At 40.2% G+C, this 15392-nt stretch overlaps 1 protein-coding gene across 8 annotated transcripts in view; it reads left to right on the top strand.

Annotated features, from left to right (window-relative positions):
• prkdc (protein kinase, DNA-activated, catalytic subunit) overlaps positions 1-15392 on the top strand; it is a 219777-nt gene that overhangs the window by 54216 nt on the left and 150169 nt on the right. For all 8 annotated transcript variants that reach the window (XR_013498316.1, XM_078216124.1, XM_078216123.1 and 5 more), the window contains exons 28-33: positions 7167-7261; positions 7726-7825; positions 8999-9132; positions 9806-10060; positions 12353-12579; positions 14028-14236. Coding sequence is in view for 7 of the 8 variants with exons in the window: in XM_078216124.1 (XP_078072250.1) it covers positions 7167-7261; positions 7726-7825; positions 8999-9132; positions 9806-10060; positions 12353-12579; positions 14028-14236 (1020 nt within the window). In the remaining variant the exon portion in view is untranslated. The remainder of the gene's footprint in view (positions 1-7166; positions 7262-7725; positions 7826-8998; positions 9133-9805; positions 10061-12352; positions 12580-14027; positions 14237-15392) is intronic.

The raw sequence follows: 15392 nt of genomic DNA, 5'->3' as shown, positions 1-15392 counted from the left end.
CCTAGGGATGCATTTGTATTGATCTTTGAAGGTGGCAGGACATTGAGAAAATGATAACAAAGGATATAGGCTCTTGGACTTCATAAATATTGGCACTGAGTGCAAAAGCAGGGGATTTACATTGAATCTTTATATAGTCCAGGTTAGGCCCCAGCTATAGTATTGCATCCAATTCTGGTCATCACACTTTGGGAAAGCTGTGAAGGTGCTTCAGAAGGTGTAGCGGAGATAGAATAAGTAGTCAGGTGGAAAGCTATGGGTTGATGAGGAAGAGCCAGTGTGGATTTCTAAAGGGAAAATTGTGTTTAACTAACCTGCTGGAGGCTTTTGAGGAGGTTGATGAGGATAATGTTGTTGATGTGGTGTACATGGACTTTCAGAAGGCATTCGACACAGTGCCACACAACAGACTTGAGAAAAGTTATAGCTTATGGAATAAGAGAGACAGTAATGGCATGGTTACAAAATTGGCTGAATCGTAGGAAGCAGAGAGTAATGGTCAATGGATATTTTTTGCGCTGGAGGAAGATTAGTAGTGGTCTTCCCCATGGGTTTGTATTGGGACCCTTGCTTTTCCTGATATACATTAATGATCTTGATCTTGGCATGCAGTTTGCGGATGACACAAACTTGGAAGTATTGTCAATTGTGAAGACAACAGTATAGAACTTAAAAGGACATGGATAAGTTGGTGGAGTAAACAGTTGGTGCCAGGTGAAGCTTAATTCAGAGAAGTTGCATTTGAAGTGATGCATTTTGGTAGGAAGAACATGGAGAGACGAGATCAAATCAGGATAAAATGCTTAAAGGAGTGCAGAAACAGAGGGACCTAGTGTATGTGTGAACAGATCATTGAAGTTTGGGCTTTATTAATAGGGGAATAGAATACAAGGTTAGGCTGAACTTGTACAAGACGCTAGTTAAACTTCAGCTGGAATCCTATGTACAATTCTGGGTGCCACACTATAGGAATGATGTGAATGCATTGGAGAAAGTACAGAAGAGGTTTACAAGAATAATTCATGGATGAGAAACTTCAGTTATGAGGATAGGTTGGAGATGTTGGGACTGTTTTCCTTGGAACGAAGGTGGCTGGAAGGAAATAGAAATGTTAACAGTCATGAGGGGACTGGACAAAGTAGATAGGGAGAAATTCTTCCCGCTTGTAAAAGGATGAACAACGAGAGGGCACAGATGTAAAGAGATTTGGAAAAGCAGCAAATATGATGTGAGAAAATACTTTTTCACATAATGAGTGGTACGGGTTTGGGATGTAGTGCCTGAAAGTGTGGTGGCGGCAGGTTCATTCGAGGTATTTGCGAGGGCATTAGATGATTATTTGAATAGAAACAATATGTGGGGTATGGGGAAAAGGCAGGGGAATGGCACCTAAGTCACAATGCTTGTTTGGCAAGCTGGTGCAGACACGATGGGCAATATGGCCTCCTTCTGCGCCGTAAGTATTCTGTGATGCCAGAATGGTTCCTGGGATGAGGATTTTACTTACAAGTGTAGGTTGGAAAAGCTGGAGTTGTTCTCCTTGAAGGCGAGGAGATTTCAGAGAGATGTACAAGATTATGGGCAAGATTAAACAAAGTTGACGATGAAAAACTGTTATTAGCTGATGGGCACAAAGACTAGGGGACACAGATTTAAGGTCTTAAGCAAGATGCGGGCGAATATGAGAAATAACAATCAATAACTTCAAAAGGAAATTGCATGGGCACTTTAAAGAAATAAACTTGCACGGTTACAAAGATGGAGCAGGAAAGCTGCAGGTCTCCCAAAAGGTCTAGAAAGTTCAACAGGAGGCCAGTGGTTAAAATGGAAGACACTCTCTTGCTCTGTGCTCAACTGTAACACATATCCGTGAAATAAAAGGAATCAAAGCCCCAAGATGCCTCCGGCTGATCTCTATCTAACATTTAAACCGGAGCAGCACAGTGTTTATCACTGATGCCTCTTGGCGCCAAGGACCCATGTTCGATTCTGGCCTGGGTGACAGTCTGCATGGAGTTTGCACGTTCTCCCCATGTCTATGTGGGTTTCTTCCGGATGCCCCGGTTTCCTCCCACAAATCAAAGATGTGCAGGTTAGGTGGATTGGCCACGTTAAATTGCCCCTTAGTGTCGAAAGATGTGTAGGTGGATTAGCTCTTGCGGACAATTAGTGTAGACTGAGTGGGTCAAATGGCCTCCTTCTGCACTGCAAGGACTTTGTGGTTCTATAGGAGAAAACGTGGACTTTACCCCCTTGAAAGTGCTAACTGGATGGCCATTTTTATCAGACATGTGCTCCAGGTTGGCAATAGGCCTCTATGGCCATTGTGCATGTGCTCAGTCCTCTATTGGCCACCAATTTGTTGGGTACTGTGTCACAATGACACACAATTGGGCCAGATCCTTACAAGATGATTAGATTGACTGCCATGCCTTTTCTAAAACCAAGTCAACTACAAGGTTTGCAGGAAGTTGTAGGATTGAAAACAAAGACTTCTCTAAAGAAATGCTGCGAGGACTGCTTCTTTGTGCGTTTTTATGTGTATTGCAAGACCCATCCCAGGCATAAACAGAGGCAGGGATAACCTCGAGATTTGAACTTAATTGTAATAAATCACAATTTGGAAATTAAAAAAAAAGAGCAGGTAGAGAGCAGGCCGACCTAATGGGCCGAATGGCCTGTTTTTGCATTGTAAATGACTGACTTCTGTTAAAAAATGTATTTAATTTTATGAAAAGATTTGACAGATTGTTAGAGCTTTCAATGGTAAAATTTTGAGCAGTGCACAAAACAATTTCTGTAAATATTCTGAAATTGCAAACTCTAAAGCTGATATTAAGCACTTTTAAATTACAATGATGCATGTCTAAATTCTGCAACTCTAGATTTTTATAGAAAGTACATCTGCCTCTTGTTTCACCCGATTAATGTATAGTGCAGAGAGCTGCGGCTGTGTGTGCACTTTTAGGCAAATTTTATTAATATTATTTCAGCAGCTTACTCTCTTCTATCTCCCAATATGCACCTTTAAGTCATAGGGCTGCAAATGAGACCACAATTGATGCCTGATTGGCCTACTCGTTCTAAATCCAGATTTGGTAAGACCATGTGTCTCACTCTCTTCAATCAAATCCTCCTCCAGTACAGAATCATTGTGCAAGACATAACACAACCCCATCCCCATTTCTCTGTGATAAACTGTCTACAAAAATCCACTGTCCTCTCTTCAAGGCCAAGTTTGAAGAGCTCTTGGGAATTTATTTCCCCTTAATATTTAAATCATTCATGTGGGCATTTCTGCCATATACTCAATGTTCTCTTCTCAACCTTGCCACTGGCCTCCAGTTCTGAATCTTTACAGTTTGTCTTCCGTTTTCCTTGCCTACTCTCTAAGCTCATCCATTCCATGCATCCCATTCATTGTTCTCTTGCCCTTCTCTCCAGTCTGCTCTGAGTTACCCTCCCAGCCCCATGCTGGGGCTATATTGATTGGAATTCAGAAGAATGAGAGGAAATCTTATAGAAACATATACGATTATGAAGGGAATAGATAAGATAGAAGCAGGGAAGTTGTTTCCACTGGCGAGTGAAACTAGAACTAGGGGGCATAGCCTCAAGATAAGGGGGAGCAGATTTAGGACTGAGTTGAGGAGGAACTTCTTCACACAAAGGGTTGTGAGTCTGTGGAATTCCCTGCCCAGTGAAGCAGTTGAGGCTACCTCATTGAATGTTTTTAAGGCAAGGATAGATAACTTTGAGCAGTAAAGGAATTAAGGGTTATGGTGAGCGGGTGGCTAAGTGGAGCTGAGTCCACGAAAAGATCAGCCATGATCTTATTGAATGGCAGAGCAGGCTCGAGGGGCCAAATAGCCTCCTCCTGCTCCAAGTTCTTGTGTTCTTATATTCTTATGCTTACTAATATTACCAAGGACTCCTTAATGTTGAGACACGGTCCATTTTTGAAAGCAGCTATTATCATCCTTCTTAACTTATCCTCTCCAATATTAGCCCATTTGCTCTCTCCCCCTCCCTAAAATCTTTGAATGTTATTACCTCCCAGTTCCATGTTCATCTCTGCCAAAATTCCTATTTGAATCCTTTCAGTTTGAGATAGTATCAAGACCACTGGCCAAAGTCACAAATGACTATTACCATAAGCCCCAATTCTCCTCCTTTGGCTCCATTCCCCTGCCCAGCCACTCTTCCAGGGTCAGTCACACTACGCATACCTTGGCACCCTCTTTTACTCGGGACTGAACGTCAAAACCTCCATTCCCTTATCAAGTGCTATTTGCTTCCACCTCTGCATTATTACTTCTCTGTACCACTACCTCGGCCCCACTGCTGCTGAACACATTAATAAAACTTTTATCACCTCAACTATTTTTTAATCTTGAATTTGTCACTTTTCATAAAGTTCATCTTGCCAAATTCAACCATTCATAATGTGTACTGCACACAGTCTAGTTCATTCATTTCCAGTATATTCATTGACCTAGGATGGCATCTTGCTCCCCATGCATTGAATTTAAAATCACTCTACAGCCTTGCCCCATAATCTCTTGCTGCAAGATTGGCCACCTTCAATTAAAACCATAGAAATGATGCAACACAGAATGGGGCCATTCAGCCCATCCATGCTGACCCAAAGACACCCAGGTGCTCTTTCTAATCCCATCTTCTTGCACGCGGCCCATAGCCTGTAGCTTATTGCACTTAAGATGCAGATCCAGGTACTTTTTAAAGGAATCTTTGCCTCCACCACCAACTCAGGCAGTGAATTCCAGACACCCACCACCCTCTATATAAAAATGTTTTCCCTCATGTTCTCTTCAATCCTTCTGCTACTTTGCTTGAATCTATGACCCCTGGTTTTTGAACTTTCTGCCAAGGAAACAGGTTCCTCTTGTCTACTCTATCTCTACATTTCACAATTTTGTATACCTTAATCATGTCATCCCTCAGCCTTCTCTGTGCCAAAGGAAACAACCACACCTCTCCAATCTCCCCCTGTAGCTACAGTTCTCCAGCCTTTGCAACATTCTAGTAAATCTTCTCTGCACTCTTTCCAGAGCAATCACGTCTTTCCTGTAACGTGGTGGCCAGAACTTCACACATTACTCCAGTTGTGATCTCACCAGTGTCTTATACAGTTGCATCATTATATTCCTACTTTTGTATTCTATACCTCTGCCAATGAAGAAGAGCATTCCATATGCCTTCTTTACAACCTTATCTACCTGTACTGCTACTTTTAGGGACCTGTGCACTTGCAGGCCAAGATCTCTCACTTCATCTACCCCTCTCAGTATATTCCTGTTTATTGTGTATTCCCTTTTACAGTTTGATCTCCCTAAATGCTTTACCTCACACTTACCAGAGTTGAACTTCATCTATCACTTTCCTGCCCACTCCACCAACCCGTCTATATCATTTTGGAGTTTACAGCAATCTTCGACACTATCCAGTAGATGGCCAATTTTTATCTTGTCTTCAAATTTCCAAATCATACCCCGCACGTACAAGTCCAAATTGTTAATATATAAAACAAACAAATGATACCTGCGGAACACTATTTGAAACAGCTTTCCACTTGCAATGGCAATCATTGACCATTACCCTTTGTTTCCTGTGACTAAGCCATCTTTGGATACAATTCGTCACATGGGTTTTTACTTTTTTGACCAGCCTGTCATATGGGACCTTGTCAAATGCCTTACTAAAATTTATGCAGCCAATATCCACTACACGACCTTCATCAATCCTCCTTGTCACTTCCTCAAAGAATTCAAACAAAATTGCAAGGCTTGACTTTCCCCTAACAAAGCCAGGCTGGCTATCTCTGACTAATCCATGCTTTTTTAAATGACAGTTTATCTGATCACTCAGGATTGATTCTAAAATTTGCCCACCATCGAAGTAAGACTGACTGGCCTTTGATTGTTTGGCATTTCCTCTTTTTTAAACAACGGAACCACATTTGCATTCTTTCAGTCCTCAGGCACCTCACCTGTGTCTAGTGAAGATTGGAAAATAATCCTCAGTGCATCTGCTATTTCCTCCCTGACTTCCTTCAACATTTATAGGGAACAATCTATCCAGCCCTGGCAACTTATCCACTTTCAAGGATTCCACCTCACTTAACATGCTACCCACGATGTTCTCAGCATCACGGATGCTCCACAGTGAGTTCACCCGCCGCTCCATCTCCGAAATGTGGTTAGCCAGTAGCCGCAGCTGGACACACTGCTCATGTGATTGACAGAGACATTTAAAGTGTCCTTTATTTCTCACATTAGGCAAGAGAAGTACACCACAGATCCCCTGCCATGACTTCTCTCTAGATTAACCCAGTTACTCCCTTTAAGAGAATTTAATTAAGTTAGGGAACTTCCTTTCAAACATTTTCTATTATAATTGAAAGTCCTTGCCTTAATTTAAGCTAATATATTATACTTTAAAAACTGTAAGAAAATACATGTAGGTATCACTTACCAATTGGGACTGTGTCACTTTCTGAACTGTGATGTCACCTCCGAGAGCTGCTGTTCGTGCCCAGATGGTCCCCACTGCAAGGCCACTCGCCTTTCCAAGGAAAGGAACACTTTGCTTCCTCCTCACTGAACTCCCTCAGTCACCAAACTCCAACTGAAGCACTCTCCTGTAGCCCAAAGTAGCACTTCAGAGTTCTCCAACTCTTGTTTTTTTGCATCCCATTTCCCCCCCTGTGCTGTGTCATTGGCCATTCAGTTGCCATGTCCCTACTCTCAGATTTTTTGTTTAAATTCTTCAACCTCTCTTGAAAAACTGTCTGAAGCTCCACTTTTTAATCAATCTCTTGGTCATCCTCCCATCTTTCTCACCAAACACAATGTCTGTTTCTTTATATTGTTTGTTTTCTCCCCTTCTCAAAAATATCTTGGGACATTTTCTTTGTTTAAGATACTCTATATGTGCAAGTTGTAGTAGATAGCCACGTATTTGTATTTGATGCATAGATTAGTAGAAAGAATTGATTATTTAGCACTTAACAGGCGAATTAAATTTTCTGAGCGATGTACATCATGTACCTAAACTGAGCCATCTGATGCACTGATGTGTGAACACGCTCAGATTTATTTTAGTTGGCAATCACAGGATGTGCCACTTTTTTGTTTTCTTTACAGGGAAGAAAATGCCTTGGTTGAGCAGTTTGTGTTTGAAGTATTGGTTGTTTATCTGGAAAGCCTTGCTCTAGCACATTCCGATGATAAATCATTGGGTAAGTTCTTTGTCATATCGACCGTAATTTATTGATTTGCAACTATGCTAAAGTATCATCATTTCAAAGACTTGTGTCTTATTTTAACCTTGCCACCCTTCTTCTACTGATAGCATCTGCCTATTTATCTATTACTCTATGAATACGAATTTGTCATCTCTTCAATAATTTAAGAGTGATGTTAGCCCATTAGACATGATATCCCTAGAATTGTGCATCTGTCCCATTAGAATATCTGTAAGACATCAGTGCATTTCCTCTAAACTATTTTGCGTTTTATTTATCTATATAGGTTGAAGCGTTTTATGTTGTATTGTTTTATTTTGAATACAACTTGAATGCCTCTTCTGTTAATTAGAAAAATTGCATAATTTCATTTTAACAGAATTAAAACCCTTGGATTCAAATTGTTGAGGATTGTTCTATTGTTCTTAATCTAAGCAAATTATAATTTTCCTCTCTAGGTACAGTTCAACAGTGCTGTGATACTATTGATCATCTGAAGCGGATTATCAAACAAAAAGCTCATGCTTTAAATAAACCTGTCAAAAGGCGTGTGCCCAGGTTTGTGTATAGCTTACTATGACATTGTGCCTTTTGCCAAAAAGTGGTGCAGTTACAGATAAGGTGTAGGGAAAGATCAACTTAATATATGGTAGGTCCATTCACTGTTGTGTCAATCTTGACAGTGAATTTCAGCAAAATATTTGAACGGGCCGCATTATAAACAAAACCCAATTTATTTGAATTCTTCATCCATTTTTCCAGAAGGGGTCATCAGGATTATGAACCCTGACCATTTTACTCTACCCTACCCCCTTTCCCTAAACCTAAAAGCACTAAGATCAAATATATTATCCTCCACTATAGCCTCAACTCGGGCAAACTTTTGGGTCTGAACAACCTATCTACATACTGAACAAACTTGCTAAGTTATCAAGGAAGCTTGTCTGACAGCTTTTAAATAGTGGGAAAAATAACACAGCCAACTCTGAGACCAAAGTTTGATGTCATCCCCTGAATAAAGAGATTAAGCTCTCTATTGGCTATAAGTGAAACGAGTTTGAACAACCTTTTAACAATTGCTAAAGGTCATGCTTCCACACCTTAAAATGGTATATCAATTTAACACTTAAATTGATCTTATTTAGAGAAGTCATTAAACCTACTGAAAATTCCACATCGTACATGTTATAGTAGAAACTGTTCTTAATTTGAAATTGTATATGTGAAAATGCATTGTTGTATTGACATTTAGTGTGCTGTTATTGAGTGATGTTGACCTGAAGATCGCAGTACTCCATATACAGAGTGGTGAATTGTTGATTAGAGGTCAGGCACTTGCCCATAGGAAGAGAGGTGAAATTGAGTTAGAAATTCGCACACAAAGTAATTCCAGCCATCAGTTCAAGAAGATAACAACGTTATAGCAGGCCACTTTAATATTTTCTCGTTTGTAGAATTGTGCATAAGACAAAAGAATAAAATATAAAGCAGCGCCCACGAGAAAAGAAAAACTTATTGATGGTATGAAAAGAGCTTTCTTTGCAAATTCCTAAATCCTGTGACTAAATTAATCTAGAAACACAAATTGCTCATGTCATTAATTTTGTACAATTGGTGTCTCTGGATATCTACATGTAAGGATTATGAACAGGTGTTCTACATAAAATCATGGAATTATTTATAAAAAAAGAACACTTTGTTATTAATATGTTTCACATTTGGTTTCCACAGGGGATTTTCCTCTGATCAGAAGTTATGTTTAACAGACATCGTCATGTGGCTATTGGCTCAATGTGGACGACCCCAAACAGAGTGTCGGCACAAATGCATGGAACTCTTTTATGAGTTAGTTCCGCTTTTGCCAGGTGTGTTTTTCATTTTTGTGGAAGCCTACATTCATTTGTAATAAATTTGTCATTAATTTCTTTATTTCTAATCTTTTTAGAAAAATAGGATAAAATATTCAGGTTGCATATTGATAAAAAAACGGTCCGTTATACTGTTTATTTACTAAAGACAGCATTTTTTCCCCCTTAACTGTGGTTTCTCTATTGTAACTCATTTAGTTTCAGGGTCTTCCAGGATTGATTAATTCAACTGAAAGATCTTTTAAGGTTTTCTGTTACTTGTAAAAATAAACTTGAGGTAAACAAATTTCTCTTTTCCTCAGATGTTTCACTGACCTCATTGGCATGTGCATGAATCATAGCTGAGATGGCAGGCTGGTAACCTGCGGGCATGATTTGCTGATGTCACTTTGAACTGAGTGCTATGAAGTATTAAGAATGTTCTCACTTCCTCCAGCTTTCTATTTCAGACGTTCAGCTTCCACTTGTCATTACCCAAAACAATGCAGCTGATGCTACATCGATGTGATGGGGATATCAAACATGCAATAGATTAGCAGTGACATTGTGCATTGACACCTCAGTATCATTGTGTAGTCAGGTTTTCCATAATTGCTTCAAATTGGTATATGACTTTTAAGAACAAATGATAACCAGTCTTTGTAACTGCTGCCTGTGTATTTGCTTTTAGGAAACAAAACACCATCATCTTGGTTGGATGAAATTATAAAGGAAAACGGTGTTTCATTTCTGGTTAATAAGTTTGAGGGAGCTGGTAATGACCTTGACAGATGTTCAGGAATCATTTTTCATCCCACATTTAATGATCTGCAAGAGCCCTTCAGTGTAAGAGCTGCCTTGCAGTGGATGGATATGTTACTGGCAGCTCTAGATTGTTATAATACATTCATAGGACTGCATTTGATCAAACCCAATGAACTCCTGGGTGAGTTTGCATTTATATGTTTTGTATTGTTAGTTTGCAACTTGCTCCATTGAACAATTAGTATATATTTCTTGTGCTCATCAGATGAAGGCCTGCATCTGAAATTTTTATCTATCTCGCTTCTCCCTTATTGAATTAGCTATGTTTTTCCAGTGTTTTTCAATCTGTCCTTCTGCATTAATCCTGTTGCATCCAGGAAAATTCACAACTAGTTTTTAATCATGGAATATGTCTAAATTGTCCTGCTGTAGTATCCAGCTTGCCCCTCAGAAAAAAAACTGGTGCATGATCAAGAATTTCCTACTGCAGCAACAGCACTGATCTCCAGAGCAGCAGTAACATTTGGTTGAAAGTGCCAATGAAGGCTGATCAGTTCTGTGAACTGGGAGGAGAGAAAGAGAGTGCAGTGTGAATTAAGAGAAGGGGATGGGAGTGGCAAGAGGAGAACAGAACGCTAACATGAGTTTTATTGGAGAGAGGAGAATGACTGCCAGTCAGATGAAGGGCTGTGAAGAACAGTGCGACTATTAATTGAATAAGGAGGGAAGGATACCAGCGTAAATGGGAGTGGATGGGATAGAACAGTGCCAATATAAACAGGGTAAACATGACATGAGCAACAACTTTCATTTGAAAAACTACTTTTAACACAAGAAAATGTCCACAAGCATTTCACAGGCACTTAAGATTTTCACAGCCCCCCCGCCCTCCCCCCCCCCCCGAACCTACCATCTTTGGACACTAAGGAAATGTAGTATGGCCAATCCACCTATCCTGCGCACCTTTGGACTGTGGAGCACCCAGAAGAAACCCACGCAGACACGGGAAGAATGTGCAAACTCCATGCTGTCACCCAAGGCTGGAATGGAACCTGGGTCCCTAGTACTGTGAGGCAGCAGTGCCAGCCACTGTGCCGCCCATCAAAAAAAATGGAAATTTTAACTCGGAGCTAGCTGTTTAAAGGTACAGCTACCAATGATGGAGCAAAGGGAGTGCAGAAAGGACCAGAGTTGGAGGGTTGTAGGACTGGGGCAGGTTATAGAAATAGGGAACATGACATGGAAAAATCTGAGGATGAGCTTGAGAATTTTAAATTCGATGCATTGGTGGGCCATGAGACAGTGTACAGCACAGAGGTGAGTGGCACTTTTTAAGTTGGGATTCGGCAGGAGAATCTTAGATAACTTAATTTTATGGAGGTGAGTGAGAGAGAATTGGGATAGCTGATGTTGAAGGTTACAAAAGCGTGGATGAAAGTTTTAGTGGCAGATGGATTGGTGCAGGGGCACAAATGGGTGTCATTAAGGAAGTGCCCTTTATTGTAGAGAGGATATAGGGTTGGGAGCTGAGAACAGCGTCAAATGTGACTCAGATTATAAACAGCCTGATTTAGCCTGTGGCAGTCACCATGGAGGAGATGAAATCTCTGATGAGGGAATGGAGAATGCAGTGGAGGCTGACAGCAATGACTTTGTGTTTACCTATTGCTTAATTTGGAAGAAATTGTGGCTCATCCAGGATTGGATGTCAGGCAAACAATCTGAAATCAGAGGCAGTGAAGGAGTTGAGAGAGTGCATTTGGAATCTGATGTGTTGTTCAAAGATGTCACCGAGGGTAGCAATTGTTGAGAGACAGGAAGTCAGTGAAAATTTCTTGAAGGGCTCCAGAAATTTGGTGTGGAGCAGAGGGAGAGAAATTACAAGAGAATATCTTACGACTGCACGGTAAGAATGGAATCTTGCAAGGGGAATCCAATTCACTTAGCAGAGGAGAGCCTTAGAAAGAAAATAGCGTGGTCAATTGTGTCAAAGATTCTGAAGGCATGGAGAATTACAATGAGCCAGCATAGTGATGGAGCTAGAAGAGGACATTCATACCAGTGTAGAGATAAGACAGTAAGAAAGAAGTTCTATGAACTGGAAGGGAAATTATGATTCGAAATGATTTTATTACAGTTCAAAAATCAGACACAGCAATGTTGAACATAAATACATATCCACAATAATCTACATATTTTGTCCCAATTTTCCAGTTATTACTTCAGAGTTTCCGTAAATACTCGGGCTGTCCTGACTTTCATAAGCCAATGTTATCCTATTAGTATTGCCTTTATTCTTGACTTGCTTCCATAATAACATTGTAGCATGATTCCTGTTAAACATGTTTAACCAGTAAATTTATAATTCAAGGATCAATGCAAAACACTGTCCAGTGCACATTTTGGTCTATCATTGAAAATTTGTTCGATTGATGCAAAGCATCTCACAGATGTTTTCTTTGGTCATTTGCAGGAACTTGTCAGAAATCTGGCTTCATGAAAGCCCTGCATTTCTTCCTGAAAAATCTTGCTATGCATGACATCACAGCCGCAGAGAAGTGCTTTGCTTATGGGATCAAGGGCATACTTTTTAGCCCGAGAGAGAGAGAAGAATACAATTACAGTAAATGCACTATTATAGTCCGTATTATGGAATTTGTTAGCATGGTCCTGGAGGACTGCCAGCAGGATTTATTGAAGGTAGTAATTCAGTTTCTTTACAGAAGCGACTGGCTACTTGCATTTGGTCACATTGAGATATATAATTATTGTTCAATAATGCAGCTGAAACATTTTCTTTGTTTGCCCCATTTTTAGTCTTTTCTGTTGCAACGATGAGTGTTAACCTTGAACCACCTGCTATATGCTGCACCAGTCTTTGTTTCCTTGCTTACAGGTGGATATCTTAACTCGATACATCACAACTGTGTTAACTCATGTGTAGGAGATTAAAGCTACAGACCCTGCACTTTAACACTCTTATGATGCAGCACAATGCTAGCTCACCATTTCTATTTTAGAGAATGTTATTGATCTATCCCCTTCTCTCTGAGTTTGGTGCCGCACCCTGCCTGTAGGATGACCGAAAACACAGTATCATCTATAATCAGCAACTGAGAAATATGGAGGAAATCAAATATGATCCTTTCTTTTATTGTTCTTCCCTTTCTTCTCCTGTGGGAAGCTAACTGGACTCGAGATAGTTTGGCTAAGAGTGCAAACTGCTACTGGGGTTTATGGCACAAACTTGGATCCTCCTCATCTATGTAGCCCAATGGAGTTCAGGTGCACCTCACTGCACAATAGTGTTGTAACATAGGACTAATTTAAAAGTTACCTCGTGTTCACAGCACAAAAACATGCCATTCAATTCAACAGGTATGTGCCTATGTTTATGCTCCACACAAACCTCCCCCTTCACGTCTTCATCAAACCCCATCAGCGTCACCTATTATTTCCTCCTCCACCATGTGCTTATCTAACATCTCCTTAAAAGTGTCTTTAATCATGGAGTGAGTTAGATTGACACTGATTATGTTTACTACACCGAATGGTTGTAACTTCTGCAAAGCAGTAGAATTTTTATCTATTTGAATCTGGAGCGTGCACAATGTATAAAAGAAAATTACAGGGCCCTTAGTATAATTGGAAGATTCAATCAGGCTATCCAACTGCCTGTTGTTTGAATATTCTACTGGTATTGCTTGATTTGAGGCTGCACTACATTATTGAGATATTGAATTCATACAAATGAATAGGGAAACCTGTTTGAATATTTACAATGGAATCAATCTCCTTTATGATAATTAGCATATCAAAGCTTTCACCTCATTTAAAAAAAATTAATTCTTTGGATGTGATGGTCATTGCCAAGGCCAGCATTCATTGCTCATCTCTCATTCTGCTGGAGCAAGTGGTGGTCAGCTGCCGACAAACAAATCGTTTACTATATCTATCAACTTCCCCTATGTGACAGAAAATTAAATACATTATGAAGGAAATGCATTAAAGATATTCAATTTCTAGTCATTTATGTATAAATGCAACCAGATGGATGTATTGAATTGTTTGACCTTATTTTTAAATTTTTGGTTGTGGAAATAATACTTTTTTGAAGTTTTATTGGATTTTTTTTCTTTTCCATTCAGGTGCTCGAGAAAGACTTATTAAATTCTAACCTGTTTGAGCTTGTAGCAATAGTGGTGATTGATCCACTGAGTATTGGATTTAATATGGCAGACGTACAAGTGATGAAAAGTCTACCAGATGTCAATGTGAGGCTTTTGAAAGCAGTGCTCAGAATGCCTTATCGTGATGCTTTAGAAAGCAGCATGAGGAAAAAAATTACATCGCAGAGGTAAGATGGGGAATGCTGTTGGACTAATAATGAAATGAAATCCTTGTTGTAACTTGGTTTACAAATTCATAATGTGCTAAATAACGACTTGTATTTATATACCTCCATCAGCATAGGAAAAACCTCTGAAGATACTTCAGAAAAGTATATTAAGATTAAAATCAACAGCAAGATGTGGCAGGGAGGGGATGGTGATGAAAATACTAATCATAGAAATAGCTTTCAAGATTAGCCTTAAAGGAGGTAAGGAAGGTGGAGAGACTTTGGACATGAATTCCAGAGCCTTAGTCCTAGAAGGCTAAAGGTATGGCTGCCAAAAGTGGGACAAAGGAAATGGAGAATGTGTGGAAGGCCAAGACAAATGCAGAGTTCTCAGAGGATTGTAGAGCTGGTGAAGGTTAAAGAGGTAGAGGGGAGGGATCATAAAAGGAATTGAACACATGGTTGAGAATTTCAAATTTGAGACATTAGTGAATTGCAAGCCAATGTGAGCACAATGGCTATGAGTGAGTTGATGATGTGGATTTGGGATATATGAGCTCAGGGTAATGGAGGAGAGAAGATGGGAGGCTAGCTGAGTGAGCACTGGAGTAGGTGAGTCTGGAGGCTGTTAAGAGATGGATGAGCATTTCAGCAATCGAAGATCAGTTGGGTATTAAATTGGATACAAAAGTTGTGAATGAATTTGGTTCTACTTGTGATCAAAGTTTCCCCTCACTACTTTTGTGTGCCCTGGGAGTCCTTAAGATCGACTCCGGACCCCATGAAGTCTCATGGCTTCAGGGTAAACATGAGCAAGGAAACCTCTTACTGATTACCACGTACCGTTTTCCTTCGGCTGATGAATCAGTACTCCTCTATGTTGAACAACACTTGGAGGAGGCACTGAGGATGGCAAAATGTACTCTGGGTGGGGGATTGTCCACCACCAAGAGTGGCTCGGCAGCAGCACGACTGATTGAGCTGGTTGGGTCCTAAAGGATATAACTGCTAGGCTGGGTCTGCAGCAGGTGGTGAAGGAACCAACAAGAGAAAAAAACATACCTGACCTCATCCGTACCAATCTGCCAGCTGTAGATGCATCTGTCCATGACAGTATTGGTAAGAGCCACCACCGCATAGTCCTTGTGGAGAGGAAGTCCCGCCTTCATATTGA

The sequence above is a fragment of the Mustelus asterias genome, chromosome 7, assembly GCF_964213995.1.
Source record: "Mustelus asterias chromosome 7, sMusAst1.hap1.1, whole genome shotgun sequence".
Lineage (NCBI taxonomy): Eukaryota > Metazoa > Chordata > Chondrichthyes > Carcharhiniformes > Triakidae > Mustelus > Mustelus asterias.
Note: the sequence above shows the minus strand (reverse complement) of the source record. Positions and strands in the feature narration are given on the sequence as shown.